This window comes from Equus caballus, chromosome 13, assembly GCF_041296265.1.
Source record: "Equus caballus isolate H_3958 breed thoroughbred chromosome 13, TB-T2T, whole genome shotgun sequence".
Taxonomy (NCBI): Eukaryota; Metazoa; Chordata; class Mammalia; order Perissodactyla; family Equidae; genus Equus; species Equus caballus.
This window is the reverse complement of record NC_091696.1, coordinates 46,459,941-46,483,168: the sequence shown is the minus strand read 5'-3', so window position 1 is coordinate 46,483,168 and position 23,228 is coordinate 46,459,941. Positions and strand designations below refer to the sequence as shown.

Sequence of the window (23,228 nt, the reverse complement as noted above, 5' to 3'; positions counted from 1 at the left end):
GGACCTCCCCCAAGACAAGCGCTCGGTGGCTCGGAGCTCGGAACCCGATGCTGCCCGGATACCGTTGCTGGCACAAAGGACCTCCAGTGTACCAAGATGGAACCATCCCCAGGGTGAGGGTCCCCCCTTTCAGGTGACCAGTTGACTGTGGGGCCCTCGGGAAGTTGGCGAGGACACTATGGGTCACCTTGCGGAACTGGGGCCTCAGCCCCCTCCCCAAGTCCTGCTGTCCCCCACCAACCCGGGGACCACGTGGCCCAATGGGGACAAAGTGGGGCCTCCCACATCCTGTGCCCTCTCTTAAAGCATCGAAAAGAAGTCTCGGATCAAGACTCATGACTCCCTCACATCAGGTACAACCTGCCCGCCTCCCCCCCAGCCCACCCCGGGGTGGCCAGAGACAACCTAGGCTGACTGGGGGGGGCCGGGTGGGTGGGGTCCTGGCTGTGCTCACATGATCATGGGTAAGTCGCCGAATCTCTTTGGATCTGTTTTCTCACCTGGAAGATGGCTGAGAGAATTAGAAGAGATGAGGGCTGTTGGGTGGGCAGGGGCTAACTCACTGTGAGACCAGAATGACTTTCCGTTCACCAGACCGGGGCCAGGTACTTAATTCCGACCTTCAGTTTCTTGACCTGTAAAATGGGTCCCCAGGCAGGGCTGCTGGGGGCGCTGGATGGACACGAAGCCTCTCCCTGTGCCACGGATTCCAGGCTGTGGGGCGAGAAGCAGGGAGCAGCTGCCTGCTCTCTGCTGGCCCCACTCTGGGAGGAGACCCCGGGCACCCCCTCCAGCCTCGAGGCCCCTTTCCCAGGCGAAGCAGGTCCCTGTGCAAAGCACCCGTGTGGGCTCCAATAGATACCCAGGGGAGCCCCCTCCATTGCCCACACCTTCACTGAGATGATGGGGCCCCCACGCTCTCCTCTCCCAGACCACACTCTGGGTGTCCACGATCCCAGAATTCCTTGTCCAAACAGCCTTATGCCTGCTTCCAGGGCCTGTGTGGGGCCTCTGCCCAAGGCCCGGGGGCTGCCTTCCTGAAGGTAGGGGACAGAGCTGGGTGTGTACACACCTTGTGGGTCAGGAGGGAGCAGAGGCTGGGAAGAATGGAGGGGGCCTGGGACCCATGCGCCCTCCCTTTTTGGAGCCTCTGGACCAGAGGCAAGGGCCGTAACCATAGCAACACGTGCCCTGGCAGCAGGCGTGCTCAAGTTCCCTCCTTGGCCCTGACACCTACTTACTGGGTGACCTCGGACAGGTCACTTAACTTCTCTCAGCCTCGTCTCCACAACTGCAGAAGTGGAATAACGCCACACAGCTTCCTCGCTGGGGATTTGCCAAGACTCCACGGAGGTGTGCAAAGTGTTCAGCACAGAGCTGGGCATGTAATAAGTGCTGGATACTCAAAATAGAAGGGGTGAGGGGGCCCCCCACTACTTGTGCATCCTTGACTTCCCGGCACTGCCTCTAGAAAGATACTCCATCCGACGACTAGAGGGCAGAACCGGAGTCAGAAACACTGGGGTTCAAATCTCAGCTCCTCCACCTACGAGCTGTACACCGGCTGGGAACTGGATTCTGGGCTCCAGGCCTCAGCTCTCCCTCCTGTAAACGGAGCCTCCCTCCGGCGGGCCTCGCCTCGGCTCAGCGCTGTACACCCACAGGAGGCCTTCAGATCTGAGGGTGTCCTCTTTCCTCTCTCCCAGAGCCTCCTCCTCCTCCTCCTCCTCCTCCTCCTTGCCCTCGGCCTCCAGAAACTCAGGCTTCTGTCCCAGAGTACCCCCAAGGACCCCACGTGGTTCACACCGGTGAGTGCTGCCCCCAGCCTCCCCTCCTGGCTTCTCGGTCTCGTCCTCAGGACTGCCCCGACCACTTCCGGCAAGTCCTCCTCCCCCGATGCCCACAGCTGGTCGGTGGCCACCTTGCCCGTGGCTGCGAGCTTTTCTGTCCAATGTGAAATCACTGGGGGAGGCAGCTGGACAAAGTAGGTGCTGGGGGAATGTTTATGGAGTGAAATCTTGTCGTCTCCTGGGCAAATGCACCACCCCCCAACCACAGAGGAAGAGAATGTAGACACCCCTGCCCCGAGTGGGGGCCTGGGCTTTGGGACTTTTAAACAAACTTGCCAAGGAATTCAGGAACGCTCTAAAGGTGAGAGCTGCTGGGCTGGGCTGTCAGTTCCCAGTGGGCAGAAGGAGAATGATGACCTCCCCATTAGAAGGCACCGGTGAGAGCCCTTGGGTCGCCCCCTACAAGCCACACCTGTTCCCTGCCAAACTGGGGAGGTCCAGGCCCCCACAATCGGGGCTCCGGCACTCCAAACCCCAGCAGCCCCTCACCCCGGGCCCCAGAGGAAGCCAAAGTGTGCACCGGCCGTAGACCCCTCCTTATCGCTCGGGACAGTCCATCCCGGCTGACCCGGAGCCCTCGGTCCAGAACACCAAAGCTCAATGGAATTGTGTTTTCTTAACAAAGTCAGCCGGCACCCAGGCCCTCCTTCTTGGCAACCCCAAGGCTGTAGAAACGGCTGCAGTGTTTCAAATAGCTAAACACACACTTTTGGGTCCCCCTGTACCAACGCAAGAGAAAGAGACAAGAAGAATGCCAACAGGAAGGGTTTTGGTCACTGTTTGGTTTTTTACAAGGCCAACTGCTTTCCCAAAGGTGTCAGTTAGGGCTTTTTAAGCGCAGGGATTAGAAACCGACTCTGGCTGAGTTAACTGAACAAACCCCAAAGGGAACTCACTGAAGTGAAGGGACCCCGTGCAAACCCAGGGATGCGCCCAAATTCCCTGCAGACCTCGGCCAGGGGAGGCAGGTGTCTTGACCAGGGGGCCTCTGAGCCCTGAGAGCTGGTGTGGTGGTGGGGGGGGCGGGGATGGGACTGGAGGAGAAACTGGGGCCCATGTGGACTGCCTGGGGGCTCAGAGGAGCACGGAGAGCCTGCAAGAAGGTCCAGCCCAGGGGTGGACACTGGGGAGGCGGAGCAGAGGGGGCCCAGCTGAACTGTCCCCTCCGCCAGCACCCCCAGCCCTGTTCACCAACATGACCACGATGCAGTCGGCCATGCCCATCCAGTTCTCGTGTCCCTACTGCGGGAACTACATCATCACGGTGACCCGCCCGGTCCCGGGGGTCCTCACCTGGCTGCTGTGCACGGGGCTCTGCTTGTTTGGGTGAGTGGCGCGCCCATGGCCTGCACAGGCACCCTGTGGGTTTGGGGGAGCTGGCGGAGGCAGAGGGCCCCGTGGGGGGCAGGGCAGGACCAAGGACAGAGCCCCCCCCCCCCCCCCCCCCCCCCCCCCCCGGGCCTGGCCCCGCCCCCGGCTAGTCCCGTACAACCTTGGTGGGAGCCTCAGGCTGGCCCGCCCCCGCCCCCACCCCCACCCTGCCCGATGCTCCCGAGGCTGCAGGTGTTTCCTGGGCTGCTGCTTCTTCCCCTTCTGCGTGGACAGCTTGATGGACGTGATGCACACCTGCCCTGTGTGCCAGCACCAGCTGTTCCGCTACCAGCGCCTGTGACCCCTGCAAAATAAATGTTGACCAGCGACCTTCAACCGCCCACGTCTGTCCTGCAGGGTCCCTCCTCCCCGCGGTGGCGCAGGCCATGAGGCGTTGCCCACCTGCCCTTCCCTCTGCCCTCCTGTCCCCAGGGCAGGTCAGGGTGGCGCTTAGCCGCGTGCCGGGTGCACAGCGGGTGCGCAGTTAGCAGTGGCCGAATGGAGGCTGGCAGGGTGGTGGCCCTTCCTTCGGGGGTTCCCTCCTCTTCCGACCCCTTAGAAACCACAGTCCACTGATCAGTTCCCATCTCTTCTGGTTCCTTCCATCAGCTCGAGCTCCTGCATCTTTATGAAACCGGCTCCCCACGCACCTGCCCCTCCCTCCTCCACCTCATCCGGGCTCACGCCTGGCCCCCTGCCCTGCCTGGTTGACCAATGACGTCCCGTTGCGAAACCCAGCATCCACCTGCCTGGATTCTCTGCAGCCCCTGAGCCTCAGGCTGCGGTCTTCCCTGCAGTCCGCAGGGCGCCCCGTGCGCCCTCTCTGCAAGCCCTTCACTGATGCCCCCAGGGTGCTGTCTTGGGCCTCTTCTCGTTTGACATCACTCCTGAGGCTTCTGTCCTCACCTCTGGCATCCCACAGCCTCCACCCCCCCGCCCCCCAACATTGGATGCCCCAAGGGCCCCGCAAACCCCACAGGTCTCAGAGTGATCTTTCTTCTTGCCGCCTCGTGTGGCCCTGCTGGCTGGGGATGGCACCGCCGCCTCCCTGCAGCTTCCCGTCTTATTCCAGAGCCCTCCAGGCCCTGCGCACGACCTTCCGTCCCGGGCTATTTGCCCCTCAATGATGCCTTCCTCTCCTCTATCCCACCTGGTCTTCCTTGAAGGAGGCAGCAGCCCCCGACGGGTCTCCCTGCCCCAGGTCTGGCCTGCTCCTTCCCGTCTGCACCAGCAGCCAGTGGCTGGCACAGAAAAGCTTAGTTAACCCAAGTAAGAATTAGTAACTTCAGGAGGCCGGCCCGGTGGCACAGCGGTTAAGTTTGCACATTCCGCTTTGGGGGCCCAGGGTTCGCCGGTTTGGATCCCAGGTGCAGACCTACACAGCACTTGTCAAGCCATGCTGTGGCAGGCGTCCCACATATAAAGTAGAGGAAGATGGGCACGGATGTTAGCTCAGGGCTAATCTTCCCCCGCAAAAAATAATAATTAGTAACTTCAGCTCTGAAGACGCCAGACACCTGCTTGGAACCGGCCACCGTCAGGACCGAGTCCAGACTTTTGACCTGGGGTCAATGGAGGCCGTCTGTGGGCTGGCTTCTTCTTCCCTCCCCCGCTCTGCGCTCCTGCCAGCCAGAACCCAGAGCTGCCCATCCCCCAGGCGTCCAGACTTCCTCTCCCCTCTTCTGGAATGCCCTGCCTGCCCCCTTCTCTCTGCCTATTCCTTCCAGCCCCGGCTGGCCGGCAGTGTCACCAACCATTCTTGGGCCTTTGTCACTTTCCTCAGGCCCTGGTGCCCTCAGGGCCTGGCGGGGACAGCTGGGTTTACGGGAGCTGGGAATCTCAATCCCGTCCTTGCTCCCGTTTAATCCTTACAATTCCTCCAGGGCCAAGCAGGCAGCCGCCCTGTATTGCACACGCAGCTGTGTGGGAGCGTGGCGAATGCTTAGGATGCTCAAAGGCCCCAGGCTGGTTACGAAGGGGATCCCTTCTGGCGAAGTGGGATCTGCCTGGGGATGAGGCCAGGACGGGGATGGGCCAAGGGAAAACCCAGGGGTGCAACGAAGGGATTTTTTATTTAGCAAAATATGCAAAACATTGTTCACCCATCTTTTTAATTAAAATAACTTTCCTAGAGAAGGGAGCAGGGAAGTGATGGGAGAATTAGGGGCCAGGGGAGGAAGAGGTGTGACGTACATTTTCTTCACTAAAACGTGGCCCAGTGGTCCTCTGTGATGTTCACCAGCACGTCCTACAGATGCGGAAGCTGAGGCCCGAGGGATGGCTTGTCCAGGGAAGGCGGGGGAGGGGTGTGTGTGTGCTTGCGTGTGTGTGTGTGTGTGTGTGTGTGTGTGTGAAGTGAGAGCCACTCTGCCCGTGGCCTGCTGTCACAGCACTGGCAGGTCCTCATGCCACACCAGCCAGGAGGAAGGACGAGCTCCGGGGACAGAGGTCTCCAGATGTGAATGTCTGTCCCTCTGCCGTCTCCCCCGGCCCCTCCCCGAGATGCCCTGCAGAGCCGGGGAGAGCACTGACTTCTGAGTCAGCACCTGCTGCACGACAGGGGGCCTCAGTCTGCACATCCAAACAGGACCCATCTGAACAACATGTTTCGAGTTAGAAGGTGAAGCATCTGACACAGGCGAGGCGCCCAGTACCTGGGAACCGATCAGGATGGGGAGGGGCGTGCCAAGGGAACCCAAGGAGGCAGAGAGGGCCCAGGTCGACAAGACACGTGGCCCCCCATCTGGTCTCCGTGTCTACAGGAGAAACGGTGAGAGGGTCCATCCTGAAAGGGAGAGCGAGTCACGAAAGCGGGGGCGGGCAACCAGCCACCACTATCCGGAGGAAGAGTCCTGACCTGGGACCTGGCCAGTCTTTGGTTGGAGCAGGTCCGCAGCTCTGCAGAGGCTCCCGGGCCCTGTGGGTGACAGTCAGGGGTGTGCCCGATGGTCAGCCTCTGGCCGGGGCTGACACATCTGCAGAGCTCAGGCCCCTGTTCTGAGTCCATGCTCCAAGCAACTTGCTGGGTTTGACTTGGGTTCGCAGATAGGTGCACAGACCTGAGCGTTCGGTCCTGTTACAGTCACTTCCCAGGGCAAACGCCAAGCGGGATGCAGCCCGTGAGGGTGCTGCCCACCACGTGGGTGGCGGCCCAGGTCCTCCTGCACAAGCCTGGCTTGGCCACTACCGTGCCTTCAATGAGGTCCCGCCCAGTGCCAGCCAGCACCCTTCTGCCAGTCCACGGTCAGCCCCCAGGCCTTTCTCACTTACACTGTCCAGTGTTAAGAAAGAAAAAGTCATTAGTCAGCTTTTAAAAATTGGGATATTTATTCACATGGAAAATCCAGACTTTTCGGCTTCTTGCAAAAAAACTCTGAAGGTCCAGCTGCATAGGACCCACATTCAGCAACCATCACGCTGAACAACGGCTGTCCCCCTGGCTGAGCCCCACCAGTCCCCATGTCCCCACCATCCCAGGACCTCCTCACTCACTGCCTTGAGTGACAACTGGGTTTAAGCCACTGTTCCCCTTTCTTAGTCTTAATGTCTGAGGCCTTGGCCCCGGGCAACCTTGGTTCTCCTGTCACAAGAGCTGGCTGCAAAACCCGGCCCCGGGGGGCGGGGGGGGCGGTGTGGCGGGCATGGCCTCACTCTCCCGCACACCTTTCCCTCTGGTCCTCCGTGCTCACGGTCTGCCTCCGCACCAGCTTCTGGGTCCTGCCAGGCGTGGCCTGGAGGTGTGGCCAGGAGGGCCCAGGACTGGGAGGGCGACAGTGCCCTGCCCTCGGCTCCCGCAGCTCCTCATCTGAACGTGGGGACGGCCCCCTCCCTCCTTCCCAGCGAGGCTGGGTGGGGGCACCTGGAAAGCAAGGTGGCAGTGAGTCTGGTCACGGCCAGCTCTGCACCTGGCCAGCCCCGAGAGCCCAGCCAGTTGCTCAGCCTCTCAGAGTCGGTGTCCGGGTCACTCAGGCTGCCCAGATGCCTCACTGGGAACTGCGGTGCGACGTGCTCAGGGTGACAACTGTTACGAGGACTGCTGACAGGTGCTTAGCTCCATTCTCCCCAGAGAGCCAGAGCCAAGAGACAACAACCCCCATCACAGGGGCAGCCTGGAGGGCACGGCGCTGGCCCCCAGCAGGCCACTAACAGGACCAGTGCGCCTCCATCACAGGGGACACCTCGCACTCACCTCCAGCCCCGAGCTCTCGTGGAAGCCGGTGGCTGGCCGCCTCAGGTGGCTGTGGGCAGAGGCCTGCCGGGTGGCATCTCCTCGAGCCTGCCTGTGCTGTGCACAGAGGCCAGGAGGAAGCTGCAAGGCCCAGTGGGGTGGGGTGCACAGAGGGGCCACAGCTGACCCTCACCTCTTCCTGCGGCGCCGCCCAGCCTCTCCGACAGCTGGGCAGCAATGCGTCTGGATGGTGGAAGGACACCTGTCTTTACTGGTGGGGACGGGGGTGGGCCAGCACCGCTCTCACTACGGGAGTGGGCTCCATCCGTAGGGGGGTCTGACTCCGTGGGTTTTTCTCTCCTAACATTTCATTACGAAAAATGTGAACAGTGATCAAATCCGAAAAGATCTTGGTGTGAACGCCCTTCTGCCCACCCTTAGACCACCGGCTGACAGTTCCTGGCCACATGGGTCAGTGGCCCCTTGGAGCTCTGATGAGCAGGGACCCCTCCTCCGGAAGCTGCAGGCCCAATTCGGCTCAGACAGTCCCAGAGGCCCCTGCGGTCCGGTGTCAGGGCCTCACTCAAGGTTGAAGGCGTGAAGGCCAAGTCAGCACAAGCCTGACCAGCGGCTCAGCAGGCCGCAGCTAAGTGTTAGCGCCTGTGGCGGGTGGCGCCTGCACCGGGCCGTGCAGACAGAAAGTCACCAGGGCAGAAGGTTCTAGTGGACAGCACTAGGTTAGAGCAAAATGGCAAGACTGGCAGGAAACGCTGCAGCTACCCACAAAGACATGGGGCCGTGTGGCTGCAACTTGGCCACATGTGAAACCTGTTTTCAGTGAGGGGCCCGGTCTGGCTCCAGGGCCACTGAGGCCCCTTCTTCCTCCTCTGCGGGCGGCCCTGCCAATCAGATGGCTCTGAAGCGCCCCAGGCTGCTCTCCCGGCTGATTTGGGGCTTGGAGAGCCAAGCCGACTTCTGCCTGTCCTCATTCACAACTGAGGCTTCACTGGAACACAGCCTCACGCGTGCACTGGAGTGCGGCCGTGGCTGCCTCACTGCTCCGGCAGAGCTGCGTGGTCACCACGGGACCGCCCAGCGCTGCAGAGCCGAGACCCAGTATCGTACACTCTGATGTGAAGGCGGTTTCAAACTTGAGACCTCAGTCAACTACTCACGGATCTCAAACCCACACGCCAACGCAGCACGAACACGTGCGCGGGACAGGGAAGCGGGGAGAGCCACACACGAGGGCAGCCCCGGGGGTCCTTGCTGAGGGAGAGGGCCCTGCAACCAGCCCGTTTCCCCACGCCCAGAACCCCGGCCCAGGTCCCCCTCCGAGGGACCCTCGTGTGTCACAGAGCGACTCTGCAGGAGGCTGCCTCACCCTCACCCTCTGTTACAGGCCAACACCACGCCTCCCAGAGGTACAGACTCCTTAAACGTGATCATGTATCTACTCATATAGCAGTGACACCAACGCAGCTGGGGATGCACACTCTCTTCTTGCTGGATGTGGTGGTCCCCATGACAGCTGACTCAGTCTTAGAGAATGCCAGCAATTCGTTTGAAAGGCGGTCCCCAAGCGCAATGATCAGGGGACAGTGGGAAGGTGCTTAATGCTCCAAGGATGCTCGTGGGCACGTGAGAGTCTACTGTCAAAGATGAAGATGGCGGCCCTGTCCCCTCGGCTGCTCTCAATTTTACAAGGCCATTTCTCCCAGCACAAGGCCTCTGTGTACAAGTCACGGGGATGGCCCACAGTGACCATGAGCCCCTCATTAATGCAACACTGTGGTTCCCAGGGGCGCAGGGTTCTAGGGACTCAGATGGCAGACACATCTTAGAAGGGAGAATGAAACATCCTCAAGGGTCTGGAGGGAGGCCTCTGAAAGGCAGTGGTTTTCTCCCTTTAAAGTTTCATCTCTGGGGGCCGCCTGGTGGCACAGCGGTTAAGTTCGCGGGCTCTGCTTTGGCAGCCCAGGGTTCGCCGGTTCAGATCCTGGGCGCGGACCTATGCACCACTCATCAAGCCATGCTATGGCAGGCGTCCCACATACAAAGTAGAGGAAGATGGGCACAGATGTTAGCTCAGGGCCAGCCTTCCTCAGCAAAAACAGGAGGATTGGCAGCAGTTAGCTCAGAGCTAATCTTCCATAAAAAATAAGGGAGAATACCAAGTTTCAGTTACCTATGACTATCACCAACCCTTGGCCAAATCTAAAACTAAAAACCCAACACTTGAACGTTCACTGAAAGACCCACACTTGGCGGGGGATCCTTGCCGGCCTGCCCACGGGAGCTGTCTACGCGCGGGTGGGAGGCAGGCCTCGGGCGCAAAGGCACACGCCACAGTGGAAACCTGGAAACCAAGTCGCTCCGAGGGACAGACCAGCCCAGAGACCAGGAACTGTGCACTGGGCGAACCGTGGAGGGTCACGTCCCCCGGGTGCAGCCCTGCCCTGGACTATGCCTTCGACGTCTCAGTATTTCCAGTCACACTTGTACACAGCTCCCTCCTGGAAAACCTTTTATTTCTCAAACACGACTATACGGGGCAAAGAAAACCCCCCAAAATCCAAGACAACCCCCACCCCCAACAGAACTGTACATCAGCACTGAATCAGGGCAGACTCTCTCGGCAAAACCCTGTGAGGAAGGAAGGGGCTTCCCGGGCCGAGCCCCAGGGGGAGCGGAAACCCTCAACCTCCACATCACTCACTGAAGGATCATTTTATAGAAAATTTTATTCAACATACAACATTTTCCAGCAAAAAGGCAATATACAGGAAGAGTTGGTGTACACTGCTGCTACAGAAACAAAAAAATACTGGAAAAGGGTGAAAAATAAGTGTGATTTGCTGATTCTATTTTACTGCACTCAAAACTAGACACGCGGCTGGCATGAGCTCCAGAATCGAAGGCCGGGGCGGAAAGAAAACTACACACAATGAATATCCACATCCGTGAGGGCCACCTGCAGACCGCCCGACAGAAAGCCAACCTCCTCCCGGGGAAAGTGTACATGGTCGTTCATTAAATATACAATTTCATTTCTCCTTTTTTTTTCTCTTTTTTATTTTAACTTTTGTACAAAGTCAACAGCTTACTAACCACTAGTGAGCATGCCCTCTTTGCTAAAAGGCTCTCCTGTCTTGTGTCCCGTCTGTTCCACTGGAAGGAAACGCTATTTATAATGTTTTCACCTGCGCCTATGAACTGCTGAGCTCATCAGGTTTGCCGAGAGGCAGCACAGTACACCTTAATTGTATTTAACAGTGTTTGCAATTTAATAAAAAGACCCCAGAACGTCTGTCAGGACTGGATTCAGTGCATCCGCTCTGCAAAGGGGCTGCCGGAGCGGACGGGCTGAGACGGCAGCGGAGGAGAGGAGGACCGAGGAAGGGGCGACGGACGCGCGCTGGAGGACAGAGCTGTTTCTTAGGCTGTGAGTCTCTCTGTTTCGCCTTTACAGATGCACAAAAGGTCATGGGAAGTGTAACTGGAGGAAAGACGGCGGGTGAGCCTAAACGTGAGAGCGGCGGCTGCAGGGCTGGTGGCCGGGCCCCAGGAGGCGGCGGGCAGCTCAGGCCCCCGGGCAGAGGCTGGCGCCCTCCTCTCCCGGACGCAGCCAGTCGCCTCGCATCGTGGTTACCATAAAATAACTCTCATTGGCATCCAAGCTTTATAAAAACACCTTCATTTTGCTCAAAAAGGGCAGTCAATAGATACAGAGAAGCCAAACTGAACAGCCTCGACAAAATAAAATTAACACCAGCAGCAAATCCTCTTGCTGAAGACTTGGGACACGGATCGAGTGCACTGGGCCAAAGTTCTCGGCTGTTAAAAAGGGGCACACACCCAGCTGGGCCTCGCCCTGCACACCGCAGCAGGAGGTCAGTTATGGATTTTAATGGCCTTTTCCAGGTAGGTGTAGCGACTCCTCTTGGGGGCTTTGTTGAAGTGGTCGAGCCCGAGCCAAGGCCGAGGGTGAGACATGTTTCCTGGGGGAGAGAAACAGTGAGACCAAGAGCGGACCTGGACCCCTGGGCCGGGGGCCACTGCGGACACCAACCCCGAGGTGTGGGTCCCAGTGAAGCCAGGACTTCTGAGCGCAGGACCACGCAGAGGGAAGGGAACCACAGCCACGGAGCCCCGCAGCGGCTCCCATGGGCGACACAGCCGGACAGCACGCCCGCCACCCAGGGCCACCAACATGGTGACGCTGAAGCTCAGTCTGTTTAGCCCCCGACTAATGCATGCCGAGTGTTTCCATCTCTAAAGATCCGTCGGCCGCAGGCTGCAACCGCTCCCTGACAGCTAAGGGAGGCAGGCCTGGGACCCCCGGCTGCGCACACACACGAGCTGGCGCATGAACCCAGGGCCGCTGGCCTCCAGCCACTTACCACTTGCTCCCGAGACTTAGCTCACGCTTAAGAAACACCATGGGAGGGCTCTTACCAGGCTGAGGCTCGAAATCTTTCAAGTTTACTTCATACTCATCTTCATTTATGTACTGGTGTCGGCCCATCATCACAATGGCAAATTTAAACTGGAAGACAAAAATGAGACCTCCTCCATGAATCCTGGACGTGGGCGCAACTCATTCCTCTGGCTAAACAAGTCAGGCTTCTTTATGGTCAAGACGGGAGTGCGCTGCCCGTTAATGACTCACGGCGGCTGAGAAGACCCACCTTTTCAAACTCCTTTTCCTGGATGTCTAGCAGACTCTGAATCCGCTTCATTACTTCTCGGAAATGCTCGCCCTGCGAAGGGTGAAGGACACGTGTGCTCATCTGTGCCACACTGGCAGCTCCCATGGCCAGGCAGATGCCACCAAAGCCCAGGACCAGTCCGGCAAGGCCGAAAACCAAATGCAGCAACGCTCATCTGAAGTGGTAGGAAGCTTCCAGTTTTGAGACGAGATGCTCAGCCTATCACCAAAGCAGCTCACCTGGTGTATCCTCAGCAAAAACGGGATTCCAAACGTCCCAAACACCTCCTTGTGGAAATGCGCCACTGTGACCAGCATCTCGTTCTCCTTATCTATGTCTACCTGGTCCAGAGGTATTTCCTGAGGACAAACAGTAGAAACACAAACAGTTAAGCGTCACGCAGTGGATGCAGACAACACACCACATTTTGGGGCCAGCCCTGTGGCCGAGAGGTTAAGTTCACACGCTCCACTTCGGCGGCCCAGGCTTTTACTGGTTCGGATCCTGGGAGCGGACATGGCATCGCTCATCAGGCCACGCTGAGGCAGCGTCCCACGTGCCACAGCTAGAAGGACGCACAACTAAAATATGCAACTATGTACTGGGGGGATTTGGGGAGAAAAGGCAGAAAAAAAATTTATATATAAAACACCACATTTCAATTCTGACTTGCTATTCCAACAAGTTAGCTCGCTCATATTTTTGCCAAAATGCCGTGTTCAAGTCTTGTGAGAACGATAAGAACTCAGAGCCAGAAGATATCCAAGTTGTTAACACTGCGGGTTTTATGAGATCAAATAAGGCGTTATTCCCATTACTGTGGAAATTTCAGCAACTCGAACATCAAGAGGGACCCACAGTCTTGATGAGATTTGCTTGGTGGTCTATATTTAACGTTAATTCCTGAAGACAAACACTGTGTAATTCTACTCCTGTGAGGGATCTAGAGCCATCACATTCAGAGGAGGCAGAACAGAGGAGCGCTCCTGGGCGCGGAGTCTCGGGCAGGGAATGTGACGAGGCTGTGGCGAGGGATGGTGGTGATGCTCGTTAACAGTGTGACATACTGAACCCACCAAACGGTGCGCGTGAAGACGGCCAAAACGGTCAAGTTAATGTTATGTATATTTTACCACCACAAAACATTTACTGTTTTTCAAGATCTGGAAGAATAAAATTAACCTTGAGGATCACTTCAGTGACCGGTACACCAACCCAGGCAAAGCCACTCGGGCAGGTCGACACGATGCTTCACCGACCGGCGGGTGGACTGCCCCACCCACGAGGGCCCCCGGGGGCTCTGGGAGTCTGCAAGGGAGTTACCTCTATTCGAAACGTTCGACTTGTCGCGGGAGATAAACATTCTAACAGTTCGTCTTCTTGGTGCACACCAATAATTTTGTAGCTTACAATTTCTAGCAGCCTGTGCAAGACAAGGGGGGAGGGGAGCGACAGAAGCTCCTGTGAAAAAGATGACTGACGAACAGTTTTCTCGAAAGAACATTTTTATTATGAAATGCTTCCTGCAATGGCTCTGAACTAGGCGGGCCTGGGATGTTTTCTCGCGCTCTTTAGAGAACAAGATAAAGATCTCATTCTTTTAGTAACATTACGAAGAAGACATTCTGGGAACCAGACAGCCAAGGCTGTCTCGTCCTGCCAGCGGACTGACAGGCAACTGACACGCGAGCCGACTCCCATTACACCCGAGGCTTCTTCCCACGGCCTGGATGGTGGCTACGCTCATCAGGAGCGGCCCAATTTCTCAAATACAACTAGCTTTCCCCAGTTTTGGTTATCATTCTATTTCAACCATATCCTTCCTCTGCTTGGCTTAAACCACCCCTTTTTACTACAAGTGATTCGTATGGGCAGAGAAGGAGGAAGACATGGCCGACTGAAATATTCACAGACTGCTGCCAAGGACAGGCTGAAAGACGAGGCTGGCAACAGTGCGCGTGGTTCCGGCCGGGCCCAACTCCCAAGGACAAGCTGCACGCCGGGGCTGGTTCCACCCCCTGCCCCCCGCCAGAAACACTTGCCTAAGTTTCCCTGACGCCTTCTCTCCGAGCTCTACAGCCTTTTTACATTCTTCTAGCAGGTCCCGGACACACCCGTGCTTGTCTGGATATAGTGTTATTTCCTAAGAAGGGACGAGACGAAACAAAGGCTTTAAAAGAAGACAGAGGGGGTCTGCTGCAACGACCAACTCTGCTCGAGGAGATGAAAGCCTGCAGCCGAGTTTCCAAGGGTCTCGGCTGGCCCAGCGCCTGCCACTTTACCTGCACCCTGACCCCACCCCCGGTGTGAGTTCTCGTGGACCACCTCCCAACCTGAACCCGGGACCCACCCATACCGGCCGAGTTTAAAAGAAAGGCCACTTTGCAAAAGGCAATCGCCTTGCCATTCGCAGGCCAGCTTCTCCGGGAATCACCCCACTGCGGGGTCCTCTACGGCCTGTCCCAATTCTCGGCACAGTGAGACAGCAGGCTGAGCTAGACCACGGCCCGATGGGGCCTCTGTGCTTCAGCCAACCAGTTCCACCCTGGCGAGAACGTTCACGGCACGTGGCTCAACTCTCCCTCAAAACTGGGGGAGCTAGGAAGGTCCCAGGGGGCAGAGAACTCCTGGAGGAGCCACTCAAAGTGCGGCTGGACACGTCTTCCGGGTGGAACAAGCAAGAGACGCTGGAGTGGCCACGGCAGTTAAGCTCAGAAGCACGCGCCCAGTGGAGTAACAGGTGGCTCTGCTCGCAGGCCTGCACTCACTGAGGCCCGGCTGAGGCAGAAGGGCCTGAGGAAAAACTGCCCAGACCAGGCAGCAGGGCAGCAACGTCAAGATCTGCTGACCGGCAAGAAAGAGCTCCGGAGGGCGGGCAGCCCGACGTGGTCATCGGCCCCCAGGCCTCAGGGTGGCAGGAGCGGGAAGAGAGAGCCCCCCACCAGCCACCGGGCCCATGTTCTCAAACTCTGCGGCCAGACGGCCGCTAGCACACTGTCACTTATGAGGCTTTCTTTTGCTGTTTGACTTTTCAAGGTCTATGGAGAGAGAAACAATAAACGAGCTCCCAGAAAAATAGAAATTCGTGCCAGTTAAACAACTTACCTCTTCCCTAAATTGGCTGTTTAACCATATACACTTGAAACTCCGCCTGTTTTCAAAGTCTGTGATTTTCATCTTAAGCTGTGAAGAAAACAGAGATTCGTTTGAGATGCGCGTCCCCAAAGGCCGAGCCTTCTCTTTAGCACCCAGGTTACGTGAATTTGGACTCATACCTGCTGATAGTAAAGTTTCTTAGGTTGTCTAGGCTTGAAGAACTGGAGAAGATCTCGTAAAGTACCTTCATAATTATGTCTAAGAGGGTTCCCTGGGCCATCCCTATACCTAACGAGAAAACAGCACAGAAACACATGACCTGTTCATTGGCCGCCACAAGTCCCCGTGAGCGAGCACCCAAGCACACCCCTGGCCTCACGCCTACACTCGCACTGTGGACCTGGCACAGGGCTTCTCTCTAACGCTCCTGGTCCCCGAGTCCTAGGGCCCTCTGGCTGTCACACCCGAACGCTCGCTGCAATGGCGACACTGCACACAAAGCCGACACTGCACACAAAGCCTGGCAGGGACGGACCGAGCGGGACACATGGGAGACGCACTGATGATGTAACTAAAGTCAGTCTGGCTTTAGATGAGGCTGTCAGTTACTCCGACATCTTGGAGTAGCGTGGTCAAGATGTGAGTGGTGGCAAGTCTCTACTCAAACTAAGCAAGAAATGGCATGTCAGGTGAAGTGGCCGGCTACTCGTTACAATTAGTTTCAAGATGTCTGGATGAACCATGAAGAGCATGCAGTCAGACCAGACGCCGGGTGTCCACGCGCGAGGCTTACCCTTGAGATTTGAAAAACTGGAGCAACATGGGGTCGGTGTTGAGCCTCTGTGCGACGGTCTTCGCCACCTGGAAGGGAAAGGAGCAGGAGTCGGACATGCTGGGGAACAAACTGAAAACTGCAAATAAACTTCACCATCACTTATTCTCCTACGTTCTTAAAAGAGTGCGACGTGAGCAGGTGAATTTCAACGCCCTAGAAACGTACTAACAGGAATAAACTACGCTCCTTAACACGTCACCACGGAAGCAGCACACCCGGTGACGGTAACATGTAAAGGGTCCTTCACTTTTAACGGTGAGGTCTCTAGATTTATTTTCTAATTTTTTTAGAAAAACTAAGTTTTTTAATGGTTCACACTTGACATGCTATAACTGAAGCGAGGAGCCGTCACAACCATCCCCTCTGAAACCAAACCGCGCCCAGGGGAGAGGGCCTGGACGGCTGAGAAGGTGCCACACGCTGGGCACGGGGCCGTGAAGGAGCAGCTCCTGAGCCCGGGGCGACGTGAGTGCCCACCCCCTCCAACCCCTCCTCCTGACCCAAATCCACCACAGCCTCCCAAGCAGGCATTTTTAACAAGAACTCGGTCCTTGCGGCGTGGCATCTGAAGGGAGCAGAGCATTCGCGGATACCTGAAAATAGTTCATTCTATTGGACAGCGTGACCACGAATCCAGGGTCGTTTGGGATGGTTTTATCACAGAAGGTGACGTCCACGCGGTGGTAGAGGTCCCTGAAGTACTCTTTTGCGGTGGGCAACTCACTGTTATCATTTTCGGGGTCATCCCTGGGGGAAAAAGAAGTCTTCAGACTGCAGCACCGTCCAGGCCGGGCTCACCGGCAGAAGACAGCATCACCTCTCAGGCCGCAGCGACGCAGACGGCGGGGTGTGGCGGCAGGCACACGGCAGAGGCGGCCAGGAGCCCGCCCCAGCTACCCAACGCGCCGGACGAGAAGCCAAGAGAAGGGGCGCTCTGAGCCCCGCACAGCACTGCCTGCTTTCCATTCTTGATCTCGACACAGAAACAGAATGGTGCCCTCCCCTCCCCTGCACACGAGGGCAAGGGCTCAGGATGAAGAGCCGGGCCCACGCAGTCTGCACGTGGCAGAGCCCATTCTCTGCCCAGGAGTCGGCAGATGACCACACCCACACTAAGGCAGCAGGACTGAGAAGCCGCGAGTCTAAAATATTTACCGCCAGGCCCTGCTCTTGGCCACTGCACTGCGCAGCCTCCCATAACCCGTGTTCAGGACTGCCCTGGCCGGACGGCTTCAAGCAAGGGAAAAGCCGAGAGCAACGTCAGTCTGCCTTCGGAGACAGTGTCTGAGATCACAGACCTGCCGGCCTCGCATGCAGGCAGATTTCAGTGAAATGCCTAAGCAGGTGCTGTCTAAGAAATCTCATGTTTCAAGGGAAGGAAAACCACTTTGGTATTGCATAAAGACTTCTGCCACCCTGCTCACTGCAGACATTTTCAGGGAACAAGAGCATTAAGTGATGATAACGTTCACTGGCCCCAATTCCACCCCCAGCGCTGGCCACTTTGGTCAGCATCCTGAGACACAGCAAACGCAACGCCACTCGGGCTCCAGACACAACTTTGTTTCTTGGTTCCAGGGCTTATGAAAAAAGCTCCTCATATTAGCACAAAGCGGTGAAAGCCTCCGGAAAGTACGTACTTCTGAAACACTATAATGTCACCATCCATTAGTTCATCGAGGGCTTTATCAAGAGACACGTCATAGTCCTGAATTCTCTCTGTTAAATTCGGTTTAACTTCCTGGAGTAAAAAACATGACATGGTTACAATGCAGCGTTTGTGGCTTAACATGGCCGTAACTGTATTTTCTCTACACCCAATTCTATCAGCCCTACGCTTTAAGTAAGTTAAAATGCCAATGGGAAACATTAGCATCCATAGATGTAATAATCGCTGATCCTAAATTGGTTAAAAAAATCACAAATGTGGTTTTTTGTTACAAAATCTACCATTTTTAATGTAAAACAGTCTACTAACGTGATCCTCAACTCCAGAGTGCCCGAGGTCCCACCAGCTAAACACTAACAAATCCAGGGCCTGCAAACCAACGCCACCCTCCACACACCACCAGCACAGGGACCGTGGAAAGATAAACCCTCCAAACCTCATAGAGGATAAGGCTAGTGTCTTGGAGAAATCCTGCTCTGTCACACATAACCGGGAGCAAGTCACCTGGACGAAAGAGAACAAGAATCCGCCGCTGTGAGACCCCCGAGACTGGCGCGCACGGGGCGAGAGGGCGAGTGCGGCCCGCACTTACGTATTTTACAGGATATGGGTGTATAGACGTGCCCACAGTAATTCAAGCTCCGTGTTTTGGGATCGTACATCTTCAGAAACAACATCACATCATCTACAAGGTTAATAAACAGGTTTTGTTAGCATCTTAACACTCAGTACACTGTTTAAAAACCTATCTGTAGGAAGCTTAGTCAGCAGTGGAAACGACAGCTTCCGGCACCTAAAAGCCACCAGGTCAGGTGGGGTCCATTCGAGAGGCTGGTCCTGTGTGCGGCCTCTTTCCAGACGTCAGCCCCGCGGCAAACTCTGCCTCTGAGGCAGCAGATCGGACCCAGTGCAGTGAACTAGGACTCCTAGCCTAAGACCTGGCACTAACTGGCCAGCCGCAGGCTCCCATGGGAACACTTTAACGGCAGTGTCTCTGCCAAACACGTGACCACTTGTAGCAACAAAATCTACCATTTTACAGCAGGCGTCGGCAAACTCCGACCCACATGTTTGGTAAATTGGTGCTGGACTCCAGTCAGCCTGTCACTGACCCGTTCGCTGGGGCCACTTTCACACTGCAGGGGCAGGCAGGGGCAGGCAGAGGCCGTGGGGCCCACCAGCACGAAATGCGTACTATCTGCCCTTAACAGAAGCCCAGCAAAGCACGGGGGCCGAGACTCAGCATGGAACACGGGGCTCAAGAGAGCTCCCGCCTTCTCCTCACTCCCCGACACCAGAACCCAGCGGCTCCCACTCGGATTCGTCAAGGAGCCTTGGACACGGCGGGGCTCAAGGAGCACTGGTGGAACTAACCAGGCTTCTCTGCAAGGGACGAACGCTTAACCCCGGGAGTCCAAAGCGACAGTCCACGAACGCACGTCCCCACTCTGAAGGGGTCTGCGCGTGCGGTGGGCACTTACGATCTTTATCAAACTTGGGTAGCGTGGCTCCGCTGGCGGCCAGCTCCGGGTCAACTGTTTCCAGGAATATCGTCCAGGGGTTTTCATTATCGCTGAGTTCAATCATCTAGTGCCAAAGAGACGCTGATGTTAGAGGACGCGAATGGCTGAGAGCGGAACGCTACATGCGAGGACTGAGAAAACGTTCACGTCTGTGCAACTGGGCCAGCAGCACGCACGCGAGGCAGGTCACCGCCGCTCACCGTTTTATTGCCGTCTGCCTCGTTATCTAACATGGCCGGTCGTTTGGTTCCATTGCTCCTGGCTTGCATGGGCCATAATCGAATTTGATCTTGTGGAAATCCCTAGGGGTAAAAAAAAAATTAAATTAAGCCAAACAAAATCAGCCCATAATATAATTCTGTATCAATGTAATGATTCTATGATTCTAAGAAAAAAACCATAATTAGAACTCCCCACTCATCTGGACAACAGTGTTCTGCCTTCAGGATCACTAGCATCATTTTAGGGCGCAAAAGTGCCCATTTTACAAAAAGAAAAAAAAACGTGGGGAGATGTGCCTGCAAAGGCGGAGACTCACGATCACATTCAACTTCCTTCACTGGAGATTCTATTGAAAGATGAGGTCAAAGGGCAAAAGCAGGCCCAGCCCAGAAGGAAAGAGCGCAGGTCACTCACCCGACCTGTCAGGCAGTGAGCGGACACAGCGCCGACCCCAGAGGTCAGAAAGAAGGAAGCTGGGACTCAGGAGTCACAATGAACCGTGAGCAGAACGAGCGGCACTCACCATGGTCTGCGAGAGGTTCTGGACAAACTCAGCCAGCGAGGAGTTTTTCAATACTTTGAATACAGTGTATTTCACCTTTTCTTCATCGTACATATCATTTCCTTGGTGGCCACAGAACTGGTCCTCTGCGACTATCTGAACACACGCACGAAAACACAGAACCGAGTTTACATCTGACAACTGACACATAAGATCAAACACTGGTCAAGACTAAGTTCCAAGAGTGAAATGCTAACAACAGCTCGTCTTCTGCTCCGATGAGCCTCCCTGAGAGGATGCAAGGAGGGAAGTACCAGAGTGACCTGGAACTACACCAGGGTTTGGAAGAGAGAGAACCTTCATATCCGCGTGGTCACTCCACTCAGCCAGAAGCGCCAGCTGGAAACCCCTGTGTGCGGGGACCCCCAAGCATTAGAAAGCCAGCCCACACCATGGGCCTCTTTCCCAGGCAGGCAACTGGTTACAACAAATGCCTCTGTTTCCTAACATGGCAAGTGAATCCTGCACCCCCAGCACCTGGAAGCTCGCCTCAAGGTGCGAGGCTCCTTCCTGCTCCGTCTGCCCCCGCCCCGCGCCCCGGGCTCTGCTCTCCGCGACGGCAGCTCTCCCGCTGACGCATCCTCCACTGGGGCCTTTGCTCCTGAGCCCTCTCACTGCTCAACACTCCGACATGTCGGTGCTCTGTCTGAGGCCTGAGTCCTCCTCACTCCACCGCCTTACCCCACAACTGACATCCAGATATTCCATGCCGTCGGGGAACAGGCCTGAGCAGTTGCTCAGTTAAAAATGCTCAAGGAGCTGCCCAGAGCGGCACAGGGCAGGACCCCCGCCCGTCTGTCAACAACCCCTGGGAAGGAGCCCAAGGCCCCCCAAGCCCCCAGAGCCGCTCCCCTCAGCAGGGGCCCCACCGCCCGGGGACCAGAGGGTCACGTGACACTAAAAGGCTGACCTGCACTTGCATGTAGAGATGGGCTTCCTGCCGCTCCTTCCGCTTCTGGGCCTCGATCCTCTTCTCCTCCTGTAATCGTTCCACCAGCTGCTGAGGAATGTCATGGTCGGTGACAGCTTGTAAAACCTCACCTGCAGGACAGATGGCCTTTGTTCACCTTTGTGCAAGTTCTGCTCACCCCTCCTTAGAGGATCCCACTTTCACGTCAGAGTTAACAGAGGCATTCACTCAAGTGGAATTTCTTGGTGCCAGGACTCTAGATCAAAACCCACGAGCCCACCCCAGCCAGCCTCTCAACGTCGTGACTAAGGCAGAAGCGGCGGCGAAGGGGTGTGGACGGGTGACACAGCTGAGGTCCCCGGTAACGTGGCCTAAGCACCCAGCAGTGGAGAGCCGGGGCCGGCGGTGCAGCTCCGCGCGCCGTGGCGAGCGCCCTACTCACTCAGCCGCGACTCCCTGATGTACACCAGCATGTAGGCATTGGTGCAGTGCCGCACGGACAGGTCGTCGTCGTGGCCCCCGTAGTTGTGCTCGATGGCCTCCTCCTTCGTACACCTCGACACCACGTCGTCGTCAAACTTACACCACTGCAGAGGGCGCGAGGGGCATGAGCGGGAGACAGGTGCGTGGACAAGGCCACGACTACCGGGCGCGTTGTCCTAAAGGGCGCAACCTGATGCAGCCCTCTTACACATCGTGTCTCCCGCCTTCCTCACCCGGCACTCGGGGGGACGGCTGATGCTCACCCAGTGGCAACTCTGTCATCTATTCAAACAGCCCGTTTCCACTGACGTTCAATCTACCAACGCCACAACTCTCCACAGAATCGAGAGCCACGGAGAGTGCAGCTAGCCCAGCCAGTGGAACTGAAAGGCTATGGTGGGTCCCAGCACTGACCGGGACATCTGACCTGCTCTCATGACGTGCTATGACAGCAAGTAAGGGCCCGCCTGAGGTGAGTCAGCAGAGCTGGCACCCAACAGTTAGCCGCCCATCTCGTCGTCGTGGACTGAGTCCTTTTAAACGGCACTCGATCCACGGGCAAAGGTTCACACGGGTCTGGTGCTGGGGTCTCTCCATCAGATGCCCTCAGCAAGAGCTAGGCAGGCTCAGCCTGTGCTGTTCCTCCCTGGCCCTGTGCGCCGGGACGCAGACCTGAGACCCGCCTCTGCTCCCTGAAAACCACGCAATGAGCGCCATGGGAACCAGGGAGAGACAGTGCATTATGCAGCACCGACAGCGGGACACACAAAGTAACACGCAACCCACGCCGCCACCCCTGCCCATGCCCAGGCCGTGGATCACTGTCCTCTTGGTATTCATAAGTGGAAAATAAAGTGCCTCGTAGCAGATAGAAAGTCCGACTAAAGTCCAATCACTAATTTACTATGCACCTTTAAAGGATCAGTGACTTAATCTACGTCAGAACATACGGATCAATCACAGGCCAGGAAGGACTCGTCCGCCATCAAGGCCATCAGGGGGAAGAGGACAGGCCGCAGGCGCCCGCAGCCTGAGTTCCCTGTGCTGCCGCACTCACCTTGCCGTCCCCTTTGGGGTTGAGATACACCACGTAGTGCCCGCCGTGGTTGTCTCCACTGTGAACCAGGACCGCGTGGAGAATGTAGTTGGCAGGGTCCTTAGGGTCTGTTTTTTGCAAAAATTCATCGAGCGGTAACTGTTCAGGGAATTCAAACCTATTGAAAAGAATTTTTAAAGAAATCGCAGTTTCACTTACACGTGAACTATTTCACCTTCAGGCCGTATTTACTGGCCCACACTCAGGTGGAAAGGGAGGGGTGGATCTGAGTGGGGGCTCCATGAGCTACTTCTGAGGTGGCTCCTGCTCATCAGAATGAGTTATTCACATGTCGATAGAAAACCTGACGCCAGACATGAGGAAAATGCCTACCAAGCAGAGACACCTAACAGGTTTTAAGTTCAAATTCAAAGATATTACACAAGTCAGTCTTTGTGGTAAACACAGCCTTTTCCAGGAAGTGGGTAATTCCGAATGTATTAATGAGTGACTGATGGTCTGGAACTCAGACCACTAAGGATATCCTGCAGGTTTGAGAAAGGTGGAAAAGATAAAGTTGGAGACGGAAAAAACGTAAAAAATAATCCCCACCCTGTGATTTCTAAAGACATCCTGAACTCGACTTGTTTTTACATTACTGGCTCCATAAACATTTTAATTACACGGTCAAATTCATCATCGGGAGAGCCCCAAGGCAGGAAGGGAGGGACGGGAGGTGAGGACGGAGCGGCAGAGCATGCGCACTGGGCACCGAGGGGCGGCCGCCACAC

General features: G+C 56.5%; 2 protein-coding genes across 11 annotated transcripts in view; one reads left to right on the top strand and one right to left on the bottom strand.

Annotated features, from left to right (window-relative positions):
• Positions 1–77: 77 nt before the first annotated feature.
• Positions 78–3,757, top strand: LITAFD (LITAF domain containing). Of its 2 annotated transcripts, XM_070230635.1 has the most exons (6): positions 78–113; positions 307–353; positions 1,259–1,353; positions 1,707–1,808; positions 3,023–3,176; positions 3,414–3,577. In XM_070230635.1, the coding sequence occupies exons 5-6, from the start codon at positions 3,046–3,048 to the stop codon at positions 3,520–3,522; spliced, it is 240 nt and encodes a 79-aa protein (XP_070086736.1). In that variant the 5' UTR covers positions 78–113; positions 307–353; positions 1,259–1,353; positions 1,707–1,808; positions 3,023–3,045; the 3' UTR covers positions 3,523–3,577. The 2 variants fall into 2 exon arrangements, with proteins under 2 accessions (XP_070086736.1, NP_001420583.1); NM_001433654.1 differs by lacking the exons at positions 78–113; positions 1,259–1,353 and having other exon boundaries at positions 122–353; positions 3,414–3,757.
• Positions 3,758–10,115: 6,358 nt separating this feature from the next.
• Positions 10,116–23,228, bottom strand: part of USP7 (ubiquitin specific peptidase 7) — a 61,933-nt gene continuing 48,820 nt past the window's right edge. For all 9 annotated transcript variants that reach the window (XM_070231045.1, XM_023616341.2, XM_070231044.1 and 6 more), the window contains 19 exons: positions 22,459–22,615; positions 21,361–21,505; positions 20,919–21,049; positions 19,970–20,104; positions 19,425–19,526; positions 19,183–19,288; positions 18,294–18,386; positions 18,138–18,205; positions 17,673–17,773; positions 16,626–16,779; positions 15,991–16,058; positions 15,377–15,485; positions 15,207–15,284; positions 14,144–14,244; positions 13,425–13,524; positions 12,341–12,460; positions 12,081–12,152; positions 11,848–11,938; positions 10,116–11,390 (listed from right to left, as the gene is read on the bottom strand). In XM_070231045.1, the coding sequence (XP_070087146.1) occupies positions 11,284–11,390; positions 11,848–11,938; positions 12,081–12,152; positions 12,341–12,460; positions 13,425–13,524; positions 14,144–14,244; positions 15,207–15,284; positions 15,377–15,485; positions 15,991–16,058; positions 16,626–16,779; positions 17,673–17,773; positions 18,138–18,205; positions 18,294–18,386; positions 19,183–19,288; positions 19,425–19,526; positions 19,970–20,104; positions 20,919–21,049; positions 21,361–21,505; positions 22,459–22,615 (2,038 nt within the window). In that variant the 3' untranslated portion in view covers positions 10,116–11,283. The remainder of the gene's footprint in view (positions 11,391–11,847; positions 11,939–12,080; positions 12,153–12,340; positions 12,461–13,424; positions 13,525–14,143; positions 14,245–15,206; positions 15,285–15,376; positions 15,486–15,990; positions 16,059–16,625; positions 16,780–17,672; positions 17,774–18,137; positions 18,206–18,293; positions 18,387–19,182; positions 19,289–19,424; positions 19,527–19,969; positions 20,105–20,918; positions 21,050–21,360; positions 21,506–22,458; positions 22,616–23,228) is intronic.